Raw genomic sequence first — 13,175 nt, 5'->3', positions numbered from 1 at the left:
ATTTCCCTTTCCCTAGGCTAACACTTTCCTTCCCCCAAACGTCCTACCCTCCTAACATTCTCCCTTCCTCCAGGGATGACTCCCCCTGTCCTCCTTCCCTAGTTTTCTCCTTCCTCCTCTCCTGCTGTCCTGGTCTCACCTGCCCCCATCCCTTCCGTTCCCCAAGCGCCTCATTTATTTAAACCAGACCTCGCCCTCCTTGGCTCCTCTCCTGCCGCAGCTCGCTTGCCCCCAGCAGCTCCACACCCCTGGCTCCGCTCTTGCACCAGCCTTTCCTGGAGCGCTGAACACCACCTGCCCCAGCCGGCTCCCTAGCCGGGCGGAGACTCCCCTGCAGGGGGCAGCAGAGGGCAGGGAGCGCAGGTTGCCCCTGCTGCGGACCCGGCGCCTATCGCAGCGCGCGGCCGCGCCCGGGGGCAGGAGCTGGGGAGGGCGGAGCCGCCGGGAGCCCAGTGGCTCCGCACCTGAGCGGCTCCCGCCCCGCAGTAAGAGCCGAGGCCCGCATGGAGGAGGCGGGCGGGAGCCGGTGCCCCGCTCCGGAGCAGCTGCGCTAACTCTGGGTGCCCGGCGCCGAGCGCGGACCCGTGCGCGGGGGAGACTCGGCTCGAGCCGCCATGCAGCCCGCGGCTGCCGCCCGCGGGGACTCCGGCCCCGGCGCCGCTACACCTGGCGAGCCCCGCGGGCAACAGCAGCAGGAGCCGCCCTGGCTCCTCCAGGAGCTCGGCGCCTTCGTGGCCCGGGCGCTCTTCTGCCTCGCCCCGGTCTACCTGGCCGGCGCCCTGGGGCTGAGCTCGAGCTGGGTGCTGGCGGGCTTGGTGCTGTGGATGTGGTGGCGGCGGAACCGGCGCGGGAAGCGAGCCCGGCTCTCGGCGGCGTTTGGGCGGCTCGCGGAGGAGGAGAGACACCAGAGCGTCGCTTCCCAGCACCTGCCTGCGTGGGTGAGTGCGGGGGGCAGCGCCCGGCCCGGCCCGGCCCGGCTGGGCGTGGCGCCCAGGGGCCTCTGCACCTCCCCGGCTGCCGGGGGAAGCGCTTCGGCAGAGCTGGCGGGGTCAGGCCGGGAGCAGCTGGGCTGCGTGTTGGAGAGTCGAGCTCCTCGCTCTGCAAATGGCCAGTGTCGTCTTCATAGGCTGCAGGGGAGCCTGGGTCCTCGCAGCTTCTGCGTGTTGGCAGTCTGGCTCCAAATGACACCCCTCGGCCCCATCTCTGTAACTTGAATGGTAATTCTTTCAAGGAGGGGGTTGGACCTTGTAGCAGGACCCAGTTTTGGGGAAGAGGGTTGGATTACCTCTGTTGGGGAAACGTTTTATAAATTACTTGGCTCTTGGTTCATTCTAAAATACTTGGGAAATCTCTTGGGGCCGGGATAAGTCAGTTCTGCCAGGGGGAGTCAGCTGTGACCCAGACGTGATGGAACAGCGGCAGGGTGAGCCTGGCCATCTTCCTTTACTTTGGACGTGTAAAACTAACAGAGTTGTGAACATGACATAGTTCTCTGCTGTCTGTGGTTTTGCCTGACTCTGAAACAGGGACACCATTATCCTGAAACGCAGTCAGTTGGAGGTACTGTGCCTGCCATTAAGCCTTCCTGAGAATTTTTCCAGCTTTACAATTCTATTTCCCCATTTTAAAATGTCTTTCTGCTTTGTTGAAGGGAAGACCCATACAAACATTTGGTTAAGCTAATGATATACAGAGGAAACAGCAAAACTGGCTGTACAAATACCCTGAAATGTACAAAATAAATGTAAAAATAAATAAATACTTTCTCTCCAGTTTTTCAAGTTCAACACCTGTTACTTATAACCATAGTAAGGAAAACGCTTTCAGACATTAGTGTGACTTTTAAGTTGCTGATGCCCCATGACCATGAACCACATCTGCCTAATGGAAAGGGTTTCTACATGCCTGACTCTAGTTACTGGATCTGTACCAAGTAACTTTATTATCATCAAATTCCTTTTTATGAAATGAGAAGCTGTTGTAAAATTCCTGGCCTGTAAAGTGTATCTCTTGTGCAACAGCTTGGGCGATAGCAACCAAAACAACTAGTTCCCACGTGAAGGTATTGACAGCCTGTGTCTAGTTCCTTCTCTCGAAAGTACTCCCTGTCATTAGATCATATAGAGGCATATGGCTTTGCCTTTATGCGGCTATTCAGCTTATTTACATATGGTGGTGACTGCTACAAAAGGAATTTTGTCGGTAAATTACATCGGACTTTTTGATAAAGAGTACTGCTACTTTGAGGCCCTTGTCAATGTCAGGTGTTACCTTTGCTTGCTTGCAACACGTAGGGAAATTAGCATTTATGCTGGCTACAGAGTTGCTGGATCTGTACATTCAGACATTTTCCTGCTTGCTTAAATAAACTGGAATATGTACCAGGATATTGTGGGAGGTGAAATAAAGCCAACAGTAGTTCCTTAGGCCAGAAAAAATGTCTGTCTTGCATTACTATGTAAAGTGAATACTAATCTGAAAGCTTTAATATTAGTGACAGACACATTGTTCCAAACATGGTTGTATGGATTCATGTAACAGGTAAGGGATGATGCCTCCCCCCAACCCCCCCCAGTGAATCCTGTTTCAGATGCACACTATTGAAATATCTGGGATGCATTGTGTTAAGTGTTTTTTTCTCCAGTCTTAGCTATTTATTTCAGAATCCTGCTCATCCAAAAAATCTTTTCTCTCCTCTATTAGCATTAATCTCCAATCCCCCATAAACATAATGACTTCCACATTTATAAAACATTTAACAAACTGACACTGTCAGGTTACGACTTAGACAGACCAACTTCAAACAGGTTTCTGTATTTTTTTACCAGTTTCTAAATTATTCAACTTGAAATGCCATAAATCTCCTAACTGTGTGTGTACTAACATGTACTCCTAACTGTGTGTGTGTTTGGTGGCTCATTCTCTGTAAAGTCTCTGTTTGGATAATGAAAACTGATTAGTCAATTTCTCTTATGGTCAGCATTACTTTTTGATGTAGCCAGATATTGTTATGTTCGCTTACACATGCAGCAGGGGAATGTTTTGTCTTTTAGAAAATAAACTGTTTCTATTTCTATTTTAAAAAGAATAATAAATGGAGGCATTTCCACTGATCAAAACATGTAGCAAACTGTCATACAAAGGCTACATTTTGGGCTGTAAATTGACCTGGCAATGGCCCAAATTCTGGAAGGCTCTGGTGGCCTTCCACTCTCACTGTAGTGATAAACACCCATTTTTTCATGGTCTGTGTGTACAAAAACATCTTCTGTATTTTCCACAGTATGCGTCCGATGAAGTGAGCTGTCGCTCACGAAAGCTTATGCTCAAATAAATGTGTTAGTCTCTAAGGTGCCACAAGTCCTCCTTTTCTTTTTGCAGACACAGACTAACACGGCTGTTACTCTGAAACCTGCCTTCAGTGGGAGAGGAAAGTGCTTAGCACCTCACAAGACTGGGTCCGGTGTGTGTGTGTGTGTGTTTTGTTTTGTTTTTTTTAAACTAATGCATCTGCCCCACAGGGATTCTCTGCCTCTTTTCTGCTGGCCCCAGTGTTCCATTTGTAGGTGGGATTTCTGATTTACTTTGGAGTCATTGCCCATAGGAATACAACTTGAAAGATTAATAAATGCATTGTTGCCAATGATTGCTACTTAATCATGAGTCTCAGGATGTTTGGTGTGTCTTAAATCCCAGCTGATGGAATCAAGAGATTCCCATGTAATCTCAACTATCCTTTTGTAAGAGGGTTTAGTTTAGATAACTCAGCTCAGTTGGTGTTTATTAATCAGATTAGCACAATACAGAAGGGGCCAATACTTTATTCAAATTGGGGAAACAGGTTTGCAGCTCTTTTCTATTCCAAAGGTAGAAGTGAGTTTATAATTTTTTTTATGTCCAATTTGTTTACAATAGATAGAAAACTCCCAAGGTGTTACCTCATTAACATAAACCCTTTAATCCCTTTTCTTATGTGGCTTCATAACTTGTTTTCAGGGTACCAAGGCATCTGCACCAATTATTCCTAATACTAAATTTTGTCGTCTTATACATATACCAATTATCCTTGCACCCTGTTTATATTTGGTATAACTTCTGAATGGTTTTGCATACACAAACAATAGAGGCTATACAGTTCACCTGCTTTATGCACTGAAATGTGGCATAAATGAAAAGCATGGTGGGAATCTAATTCATAGTTACACAAATTACCATAAGTGTAGGGAATACTAAACATTCTAAAAATATTATGAGATTGGTTAACAGCCAAACAATGTGGTATTCTTTTAAGTAAGTTTCTAGTTTTCATGGTTGTGGAGAAAAGCTTGGATATAAGCAATGTGCCCTAAAAGCTCCAGAGCCAGAAGGTAAAGAGAGAGAACACAAGTTGTTGGGGTTTTTTTGAGGCTTGACTCTTGATTTTTTTTGAATGTTTAGGATTGGCAATACTGATAGGTAAAAACAGAACTGCCTTGTCAAACGATGGTAGGAACTAAGATTTAATAACAATAAAACAAAGAAACAAAACCAAGCATCTACTTACATTTCACCTTCCTTTCTCCTGCTATTTCTGGTCTGTTTCTCTTCCATATATGTGGTTTTTATTCAGCCTTCTAATCTTTGCTCAGTTTTACGTTTGAGACTTAGATTCTGGCTTGCTTTTGAAACTTTAGTTTGCCTCACTTTCTAGCTCTTTCTTTTCTTCCCTTCTGACATTTTTCTTTTGTCCATTTTTCTCCTTTTTTTTTCTATTCACTTTTTTTCTGTCCAGCTGTTCCCTAGCTATGTTTCTCATCTCCTTTGTGCCACTCATCTTTGCTTAGTTTCTCTTTAGATTTTGCTCTCTGGTTATTAGACCAAGTTTTCAGAGTTCTTCTTAAACCTTTCCTCCCTCAAGGTTTTTGAAAGCCTTCAGATAGGAACACCCCTTTTATAGAGCCCCTTCTCTTCTAATATTCGGAGGTGGGAGTGTGAATGAGACTCAAATTGTGGCAAGCTAGGATTTCGGGAATAATTGAATTATGGTGTAAAGTCTACTAAAGACATTGAATGTGAAACTGCAGTGCTGGCCTAGGTGTGCTCTGTAATGGTCCTCCCTTGGCTCAGAACAATACTTCATTATGGTAAGCTCTGAAAGATCAGATGAGAGAGCCCTGCTAACTTACAGGGATAAATGGAAAAAAATCATGGCATGTAATTTAGTTCCATTAACCAGCAACAATCAGCAGGACACCTGACTAATCAACAGGAGAAAACTATCCTACACTTAGATGTGGCTCAGACTTAGCATTGTAAGGGCTCTTGAACCTAAACATATATCTGTCTTGAGAGCTGACCTAAAATGGACTAACTTAAAAGATTCCTAGGTTGTAAAAATGGCTCTAAGCTGTGAATTTTGACTCTGGAGTCCGTTCACCACCTTTGACTCTGGGGTCAGTTCACTCTGGAGTCAGATCTAGGGTTTGGGAATATTTGCAGTGTCCAGTTCTGGCTTTGGTCCATCTCTGAGGAAACAGTTTGTTTATAAATTGACCTTTGCTACAGTATGAAATGTATAGTGACTTTAAAGTTACTCTCTATCTTATGGCCTATCTTTGTGCATGTACACAAGTTGTTTACAAAGATAGTTTTCAGCTGCAAAATTGAAAATGGTCTTTGAAAATAGTCCTTCCCAGATCTCAACATACTGAGGCTCAAATTTGGGATGTAGACCCAAAATGCCAGACATAAAAGATAGTATAGTGCAGGAGGCTTCAAACAATTATCTTGTGTAAAGTGACATCAACTGAAATCTAGTTAATGCTACTCCTGCTGATTTCAATGGCTTACAACCACATATTCCTGTTTTTAGGACATCTCCTTTCCCTCTGTGTGAATGAACAAACACAGTGGGCACTGTTTGTTTTGCTTTCTGTACAGAGAAAATAGTCAAACTGACTTTGCAAAATGTTTAATTTCACTCTGGTCCCCATGTTGATCAGCTGTCATTGTGGCATTTGCAGTCTTGGAAGAATACAGGCAACAATGTTCAAATACACTCACTAAGCCTCATGCTAATGTAAAACTACATGTAACCTAACTATGGGAATTCCTTGCATCGCATTATCAGGCATACAGTGTAATGCCTTTTTTAAAGGCCTATTAGCAACTCCTTATTTAGGCAAAACTGCCCTTAAAATCCACAAAGAACAGGAGTACTTGTGGCACCTTAGAGACTAACAGATTTATTAGTTAGCATATGCATCCGATAAAGTGGGCTGTAGCCCACGAAAGCGTATGCTCTAATAAATTTGTTAGCTTCTAAGGTGCCACAAGTACTCCTGTTCTTTTTGCGGATACAAACTAACACGGCTGCTACTCTGAAACTTAAAATCAACATGGTTTTGCTTCCTGGGCATAGTGCTGGTTGTGTACCATTTGCTGAAATCAGTATTCCTAGGAAACCCTACAGGCACACACTTGTGTAATATTTGAACAGATCACTTTATCATTTCAGACATGTCAGAATCTCCGTTTTTGTAGCTATGGCCATAGGTGTTTCCAGCCTCTGGGGAAGGAGTGGATGTGGAAAAAAACTATATAGTCTTTTCACTGAATAATAATTAGCACTTGCCAAGTATTTTTGATCTTCAAAGCTCTTTTCAAACACTTGCCAACGTATCAGGAATGCAGAAAGTACTAGCAAGTGTCATCCCTATTTTACAGATGGGGAAACTGACTTTGACCATTTAAACACTATGTAGACAATCTAATTCTGGTATGGCACTGAGCTTGGGAGTTCCTGGATGCTAATCCTGGGTTTACACGTCTAGGATTTGGTACAGGGAGTGTCTTGTTATATGCCTTCCCCCGCTCCCTCATCTCTGCAACGCATGTGATGCTGGTACATTGTCAGAGCCTGCTGCCATTGAAGTCACTTGGAGTTTTGGTACTGACTTAATTAGGGACCGGATTTAGCCTGGAATCTGTACTGTGTAGGGAGAAAGACATGTTCTTCTGCTTGCAGCTACTGCAGGATCCAGGTGTAGTTAAGATCTCTGTTCTTTAAAGTGGATCCCATGAAAATCTCTAAATCATTTGTTAGCCTTCAGTGATATTGGGGGGGGGGTGGGCGAATGACTGTTTGAAATCTTTTAAAAACTAGTTTTTAAACTTCTTTCTTCTAAAAGGCTAAAGCAGCAACCCAATGTGATACATAAGCTCAGCCTGTGGGGGGGATGAAGGATTTTTTTTATATATAATTGTAACTTTAAAACATGTCTCTCATATTAAGAAACCTAATAAAACTGCACTTCTGTGTTAACAGGAGAATTCTACCTTTGGTCTTGCCCCACAATGCATCTGAGGTATGCACCAATAGCCTGCTGATCAGTTTATTTTAGGTAGTTGTATGGCTTCCGTTACAGTAGAGCACCTCACAGTCTTTAATGTTTTTGTCCTTACAACACTGCTGTGAGAGAGGGCAGTGCTCCTCTTATCATTTTGCAGATGTCACTAAGGCAGAGACACTGCCCAAGATCACAGAGGAAGTCTGTGGCAGAACAGGGTCAGAACTTGAACCCAGGTCTCCAAGTCCTAGGCTAGTGCCCTAAGTACTGGGCAATTCTTCCCCTTTAATGCCCCTACTCTTGTATGACTTACTGCTACAATGGCCCATGCTGGCCAGGCAACCCCTATTTCAATATCTGAAACAATGCTACGTGGTTATCAGAACGCAAATGTGAGGGTGGGGAAGGAATGAAAAATCAAACATAGGTTTCTTAATCTTCAAAAAGATACTTGCTCCTTTTGTCCAGGAGCATTGGTAATCTAAAGTAATCTGTTAATCTGCAGAACGAAGGGCTGCAGCAATACAAGCTTCTCAGTACCCCTCCATTAATGCATCTCAAACCTCACCTGGAGACACTGCCCCCAATAAGGACTGTTCACCGAACGCAAATATAAATTTCTTAATCCATTCAACTAGAGATCAAATATGGGATGGCTCTGGGGCGCCTTACTATAAATAACTATTGCCTTGAAACTGAGAACTGGCTGACTCTATGACTCTCTCCAAGGACCTTTCCACGCATGATGACAGACTGACACTAAAGGTGGAGATCATCTGGTTCTTGTAATCCTCCTTCATGTTAAATGTCAGTAGTGTTTCATCTGTATTGATCATCACCTCAGATGCAGTGTTCCTGCTTTATTGTGTAAATTTAGCTGGGTAGATTGGCATTTTAGTAAACCTGGGTGCCTGTCTCTTACTAAAGAAGAGTTATTACCATTTAGAACATCAAAACAAATTTCTTTTAAAGAAACACCCTTGACACCACTTTGCTTTCAATCTAATAACTGGAGCTGATGATGACTTAAAAAAAAAAACCTAACTAAATCCTAAAGCAAGGTCGAATAAAAGGTAAATAATTTGCACTTCTATTTGAGGATTTCAAAGCACTCTAAACATTCCTGAATTGAGAAGCATGCATTTGATCGATTGGGTACCATTCATATCTATTCGGAAACAAGGGAAAATAGTTTTATCTGGTTTCTTTATCTTAGAATAAGCATTCAAACTCTCTACTTCATGGATTTTTTCATTCTCTAAGAAGCATGACAGTCTGCCACTCCTTACTCTCTCTCTCACATGCTTGCATGCTCGCGCTCTCTCTCTCTGAATACTGTGTGCCCAGTAGAATCATAGAAGATTAGGGTTGGAAGAGACTTCAGGAGGTCACCTAGTCCAACCCCCTGCTCAAAGCGGGACCAACCTCAACTAAATTGCATGTGATTGAATTAGGCTGAATATCCATCCTTGTCCAGGAGATTCAGTTCAAGGTATGCTGCTGGTTTTTGAAAGAACTTGGTTTAATTATACCCATCACTTCTACAGAGTGATAATTAGACACCTGCCTTCACTAGCAAAATTAACAAAGATTTATTTGTGAGACAGGCCTATCCTGCAACATGATACAGAAACTCTCAATAGCTTGCAAGAGTAAAATTAAACTTACCTGACCACTACCTTGTACCTAGGGCATCTGTTTTTCTGGGTTTATTAATTTAATTGTGGGGGTGTTATTTTCAGCAATTTTTGAGTTCTGTAGTATCAGGGTTTTTTGGGGCTTTCTTTCGTAGTAAAATGAGAAGATTTCACTGGGCACGTCCCAAAATTTTTATCTAAATAGAATATTTAATTTTTATTATGAGTATAAAAATGATGTAATTTGTTTTTAAGCTCTGTATCCTTGTTAATGAGCCTCTGGTTTAGCATTGAGTGCGTTTGTTCCCTAGTGTGCTTTAATGTAATATTGTTTCAAACAGTACATCAAGATTGTAGCCTTGGTCATTCTAAACCCTAGTACTCATGTGGGGCCTTGCAGGGCAGGCACCTCCTCTCTTCCTTTAGCACATCTACTTCTGTTTTCTGTCACACTCCCTAGAGGGTCTCCAGCCCATTCTTCCTCCTTTTGGGTGCCCTGCCCCCACTTCACCTGTCTCTGCAAGTAGAGTTTTGCAGCATCCCATTTGGGTGGGGGCGGGGGGGTGAGAGAGAGAGACAGACACACTTAGAATCATAGAATATAAGGGTTGGAAGGGACCCCAGAAGGTCATCTAGTCCAACCTCCTGCTTGAAGCAGGACCAAATCCCAGTTAAATCATCCCAGCCAGGGCTTTGTCAAGCCTGACCTTAAAAACCTCTAAGGAAGGAGATTCTACCACCTCCCTAGGTAACGCATTCCAGTGTTTCACCACCCTCTTAGTGAAAAAGTTTTTCCTAATATCCAATCTAAACCTCCCCCACTGCAACTTGCCGGGCAGCCACTGGAGCTGCTGCCTTAACTGCAACCAGTGTTAAATTAAGAGTTGATTTGAGTGATGATGATGTGGTTCGGTTACAGCTGAAGACTGTCCCACTGCCTGTGTGGAAACAGCCAGAAACATCTTCCCTGGCAAGCCCTGGGCTAGCAGAATGAGATGCCTGGAAAAGTGATCCCAGTAAAATAGTTCTCTGTTTGCCATGGCTGTGCCCCTCCACTTTGCCACCGCCTCGGGGCTTGTGCTCAGCACTCCATGGCCATACTGAAGAACCAGTGCCTGTGTTTCATAATACTGTTTAATTCATTCTGTGAGAACAACTGGCATGTTCAGAAAGTAATCAGAAGCAAGGAACATCTCAGGAGAATCTGTAAAGCACTGTGAGATTAAAATCAGTGCAGTGAGGGTGAATGGCAAAACTGAGACATGCAAAAATATTTTTGCGAGGGCCATCACTAAGGCTCTGGTGGCAAGGGGTGAGAAGAACCAGACTTCTAGGGCAGAAATAAGTTTAACTTGCTTTCTTGACTATCTTGCTTATGGCCTCTGAAGTCCACTGGCTCTTCTGGGTTCACTTGAAATGCAGGATATTTATGATGTCCCGCAGCAGTGCATTTTGGAGCATCACTAGTCAGTGTGAAGCATCCACTCCAGAGCATCACGAGTGAAGGCAGAAAGTCTTTCAGAGGCTGTAGCGCTGTCAAAAAGGAAAGCTCAACATAAATTTCTGGCCAAGCCTGTAAGTGGAAACACAGATTTCTCTGCTCACCCAAGTTTTTTCTTTTTGCTGATATTCCTTGGGTTTGGCTGAGAGTGGTGTCTTGCCATCCCCTGTAAATGTTGGGAAGTTCAGAATTCTGTTGTCTGTTAGTCTGTATGACTGTTAGTCTGGTACTGGTGGCTGTATGCATTTGAATGATAATGAGATGTCAAACTGCATGAAATCTTGTTAGCCTCTTTGGCAAACCACTTTTTGATCACCTTCCCCTATTACCAGCAGGACAGTGGGGTGGGAGGAGGTATTGTTTCATATTCTCTGTGTGTATATAAAGTCTGCTGCAGTTTCCACGGTACACATCTGATGAAGTGAGCTGTAGCTCACGAAAGCTCATGCTCAAATAAATTGGTTAGTCTCTAAGGTGCCACAAGTACTCCTTTTCTTTTTGCAAATACAGACTAACACGGCTGTTCCTCTGAAACCGTCCCCAAGAGTGAATTCTTTTGGTGGCTTTGAGGCGGCGGGGGCGAAGAAAGGGGAAGGGGAGAATGGAGACTTGAATTACATACATGTTGGTATACTTGCGAGCATTCGGAATGGATACTGAAACAATGAGAGGCCAACCTAATTGTGTCAAATGAACTACATTTGTCCAAGCCATTCTCTGTTCTCCAGTGGGGCACCCTCCTCAATGGGGTACTGTATTTTCAATTGGCTAGGCACGTCCTTTTCAGGTCATATGTGTCTGGGGTACTTATGAGAAGGACTGAGATGTGGGCTAAAACACTCTGAGCTGATAAGCTAAAAAAAGTCCAGACCAGTCTTAGGTTGAGAGGCAAGCTTTGTTCATCTATACTGTAGCTGTTTCCATGCTTTGCAATACTAGCTTTGTGCCTGTCTTGTCCTGTCAACTAGTTGAAATTCATTTGTAATTATTGCGTGTTCTGTGGCTTTTTCCCTTTATTTTGTATGTATTCTATGCAAACAGATTTTTTTTCTATTAAAGATTACTGTAATTGGCTGTATAGAGTGTGATGCTGGGATGGCTGTCTGTTTCTTGCAAGGATGAAAATTGACTCCATCTTTTAAAGAAGGTGGCAGCAGAAATATAGCAATAGCTTGGCTACTTTGTCAAGGGAAAAATAGATAAATAGGTTTGGCATTCTGTCCTCTTCTTCCCCTCCTCCACCCGAATATCCCCATCTCTTCCTCCCCTGCCCCGTCCCCGAATGGTGCTGGGGAGAGATGGTCTAAGAGGTGGGCATGAGAGCTGAACTCCTGATGGACACAAGGCTTTCTTTAAAAGGAGATTTTTAACTCCGGGTTTTCTGTTAGCCCATAACCTTCTAACACGGTTTATTCTTGGTGAATTTCTATTAAACTCGACTGTTATAAATGCTGACTTCTGAAGAAGGTTATGAGAGAAAATGCTGCAATGGTTTTTTGTGTTTTGCATAAATCCAGGCTACTCAATAGACTTCTCATTGTTTTTTACTGCCTGAGTTAGTCAGGTAGCATCTTTAAAGCTCTGACGCATGGATGTTGAGGAATATATAAAAATGCATGTTATACTTGTGTGACTGGGATTCCAGGGGAGCCACACCAAGGTTACTTACTTAGGGCAAACTGCAAATAATGGGGCAGACAATCCCCAAAGCTGATGGTTGTTCCAGTACTTAGATCCACCAAGCTAGCTTCAAACAGCGTCTGTAATACCTTACTGATTACCCAGAAGCCAAAACACCATTCACTTAAAGCAACCCAGCCTTAGGCCTCCATCCAGACATCCAAGTCGGATATGATGAGGATTACTGAAAATCTTCTTCATCCTAGAAGAAAGTTCTACCAATCCCAAAGGATCAGACACATTACCTCCCAGTTTAGTTAATATTTCAGATCTTACGTGCTTGCAGCCAATTCTTATTAACTAAACTGAATTTAAAAAAAAAAAAGTATTGGTTAAAAGATCAGTATACATACAGACATGAGTACGGTTCTGAGATCAGATAGGTAGTAGAGATGATGAGCTTTGTAGTTGCAAAGAGTTCTTTCAGAATGAGTCCATGAGTTATAGTCCAATGTTCATATTCAGGGTGATCCAGATGGGACTGGAGATCTACAGTCCCATGACTAAGCCTCCCCTGCATAAAGCATCAAGCATATCTGAGATAAAAAGGATCAGGACCCAAGTCACCTTTATACAGTTCCAGGACTTCTCTTCACAGCTCAGAGTCCTGAGGTAAACAAAAAGAAAAGGAGTACTTGTGGCACCTTAGAGACTAACCAATTTATTTGAGCATAAGCTTTCGTGAGCTACAGCTCACTTCATCGGATGCATGAAGCTCACGAAAGCGTATGCTCAAATAAATTGGTTAGTCTCTAAGGTGCCACAAGTCCTCCTTTTCTTTTTGCGAATACAGACTAACACAGCTGCTACTCTGAAACCTGAGGTAAACAAAAGGCAATCATGGAGACTTTGAAGTAGACAGGTTTCCTAAGCATCACCAGTAATTAGCTACAGGGAGTAACATAAGGCAATTGCCTGTTTTCCACCATTCACAGGTGACTTGCTGTACGTTTCAAAGAGAGATGAATACAGCGATAGCACTATTGTTACAGTTCATTTAAATGTTAAAATCCCCTTTTTGATCTCTGA

At 43.4% G+C, this 13,175-nt stretch overlaps 1 protein-coding gene across 1 annotated transcript in view; it reads left to right on the top strand.

The window, feature by feature from the left end:
• The first annotated feature begins 395 nt into the window (after positions 1–395).
• Positions 396–13,175, top strand: part of ESYT3 (extended synaptotagmin 3) — a 59,846-nt gene continuing 47,066 nt past the window's right edge. Inside the window, exon 1 of the mRNA XM_048869114.2 lies at positions 396–938. Coding sequence (XP_048725071.1) covers positions 615–938 — 324 coding nt within the window. The 5' untranslated portion in view covers positions 396–614. The remainder of the gene's footprint in view (positions 939–13,175) is intronic.

The sequence above is a fragment of the Caretta caretta genome, chromosome 11 (assembly GCF_965140235.1).
Source record: "Caretta caretta isolate rCarCar2 chromosome 11, rCarCar1.hap1, whole genome shotgun sequence".
Classification (NCBI taxonomy): Eukaryota; Metazoa; Chordata; order Testudines; family Cheloniidae; genus Caretta; species Caretta caretta.
This window is presented reverse-complemented; position numbering and strand designations above follow the sequence as displayed.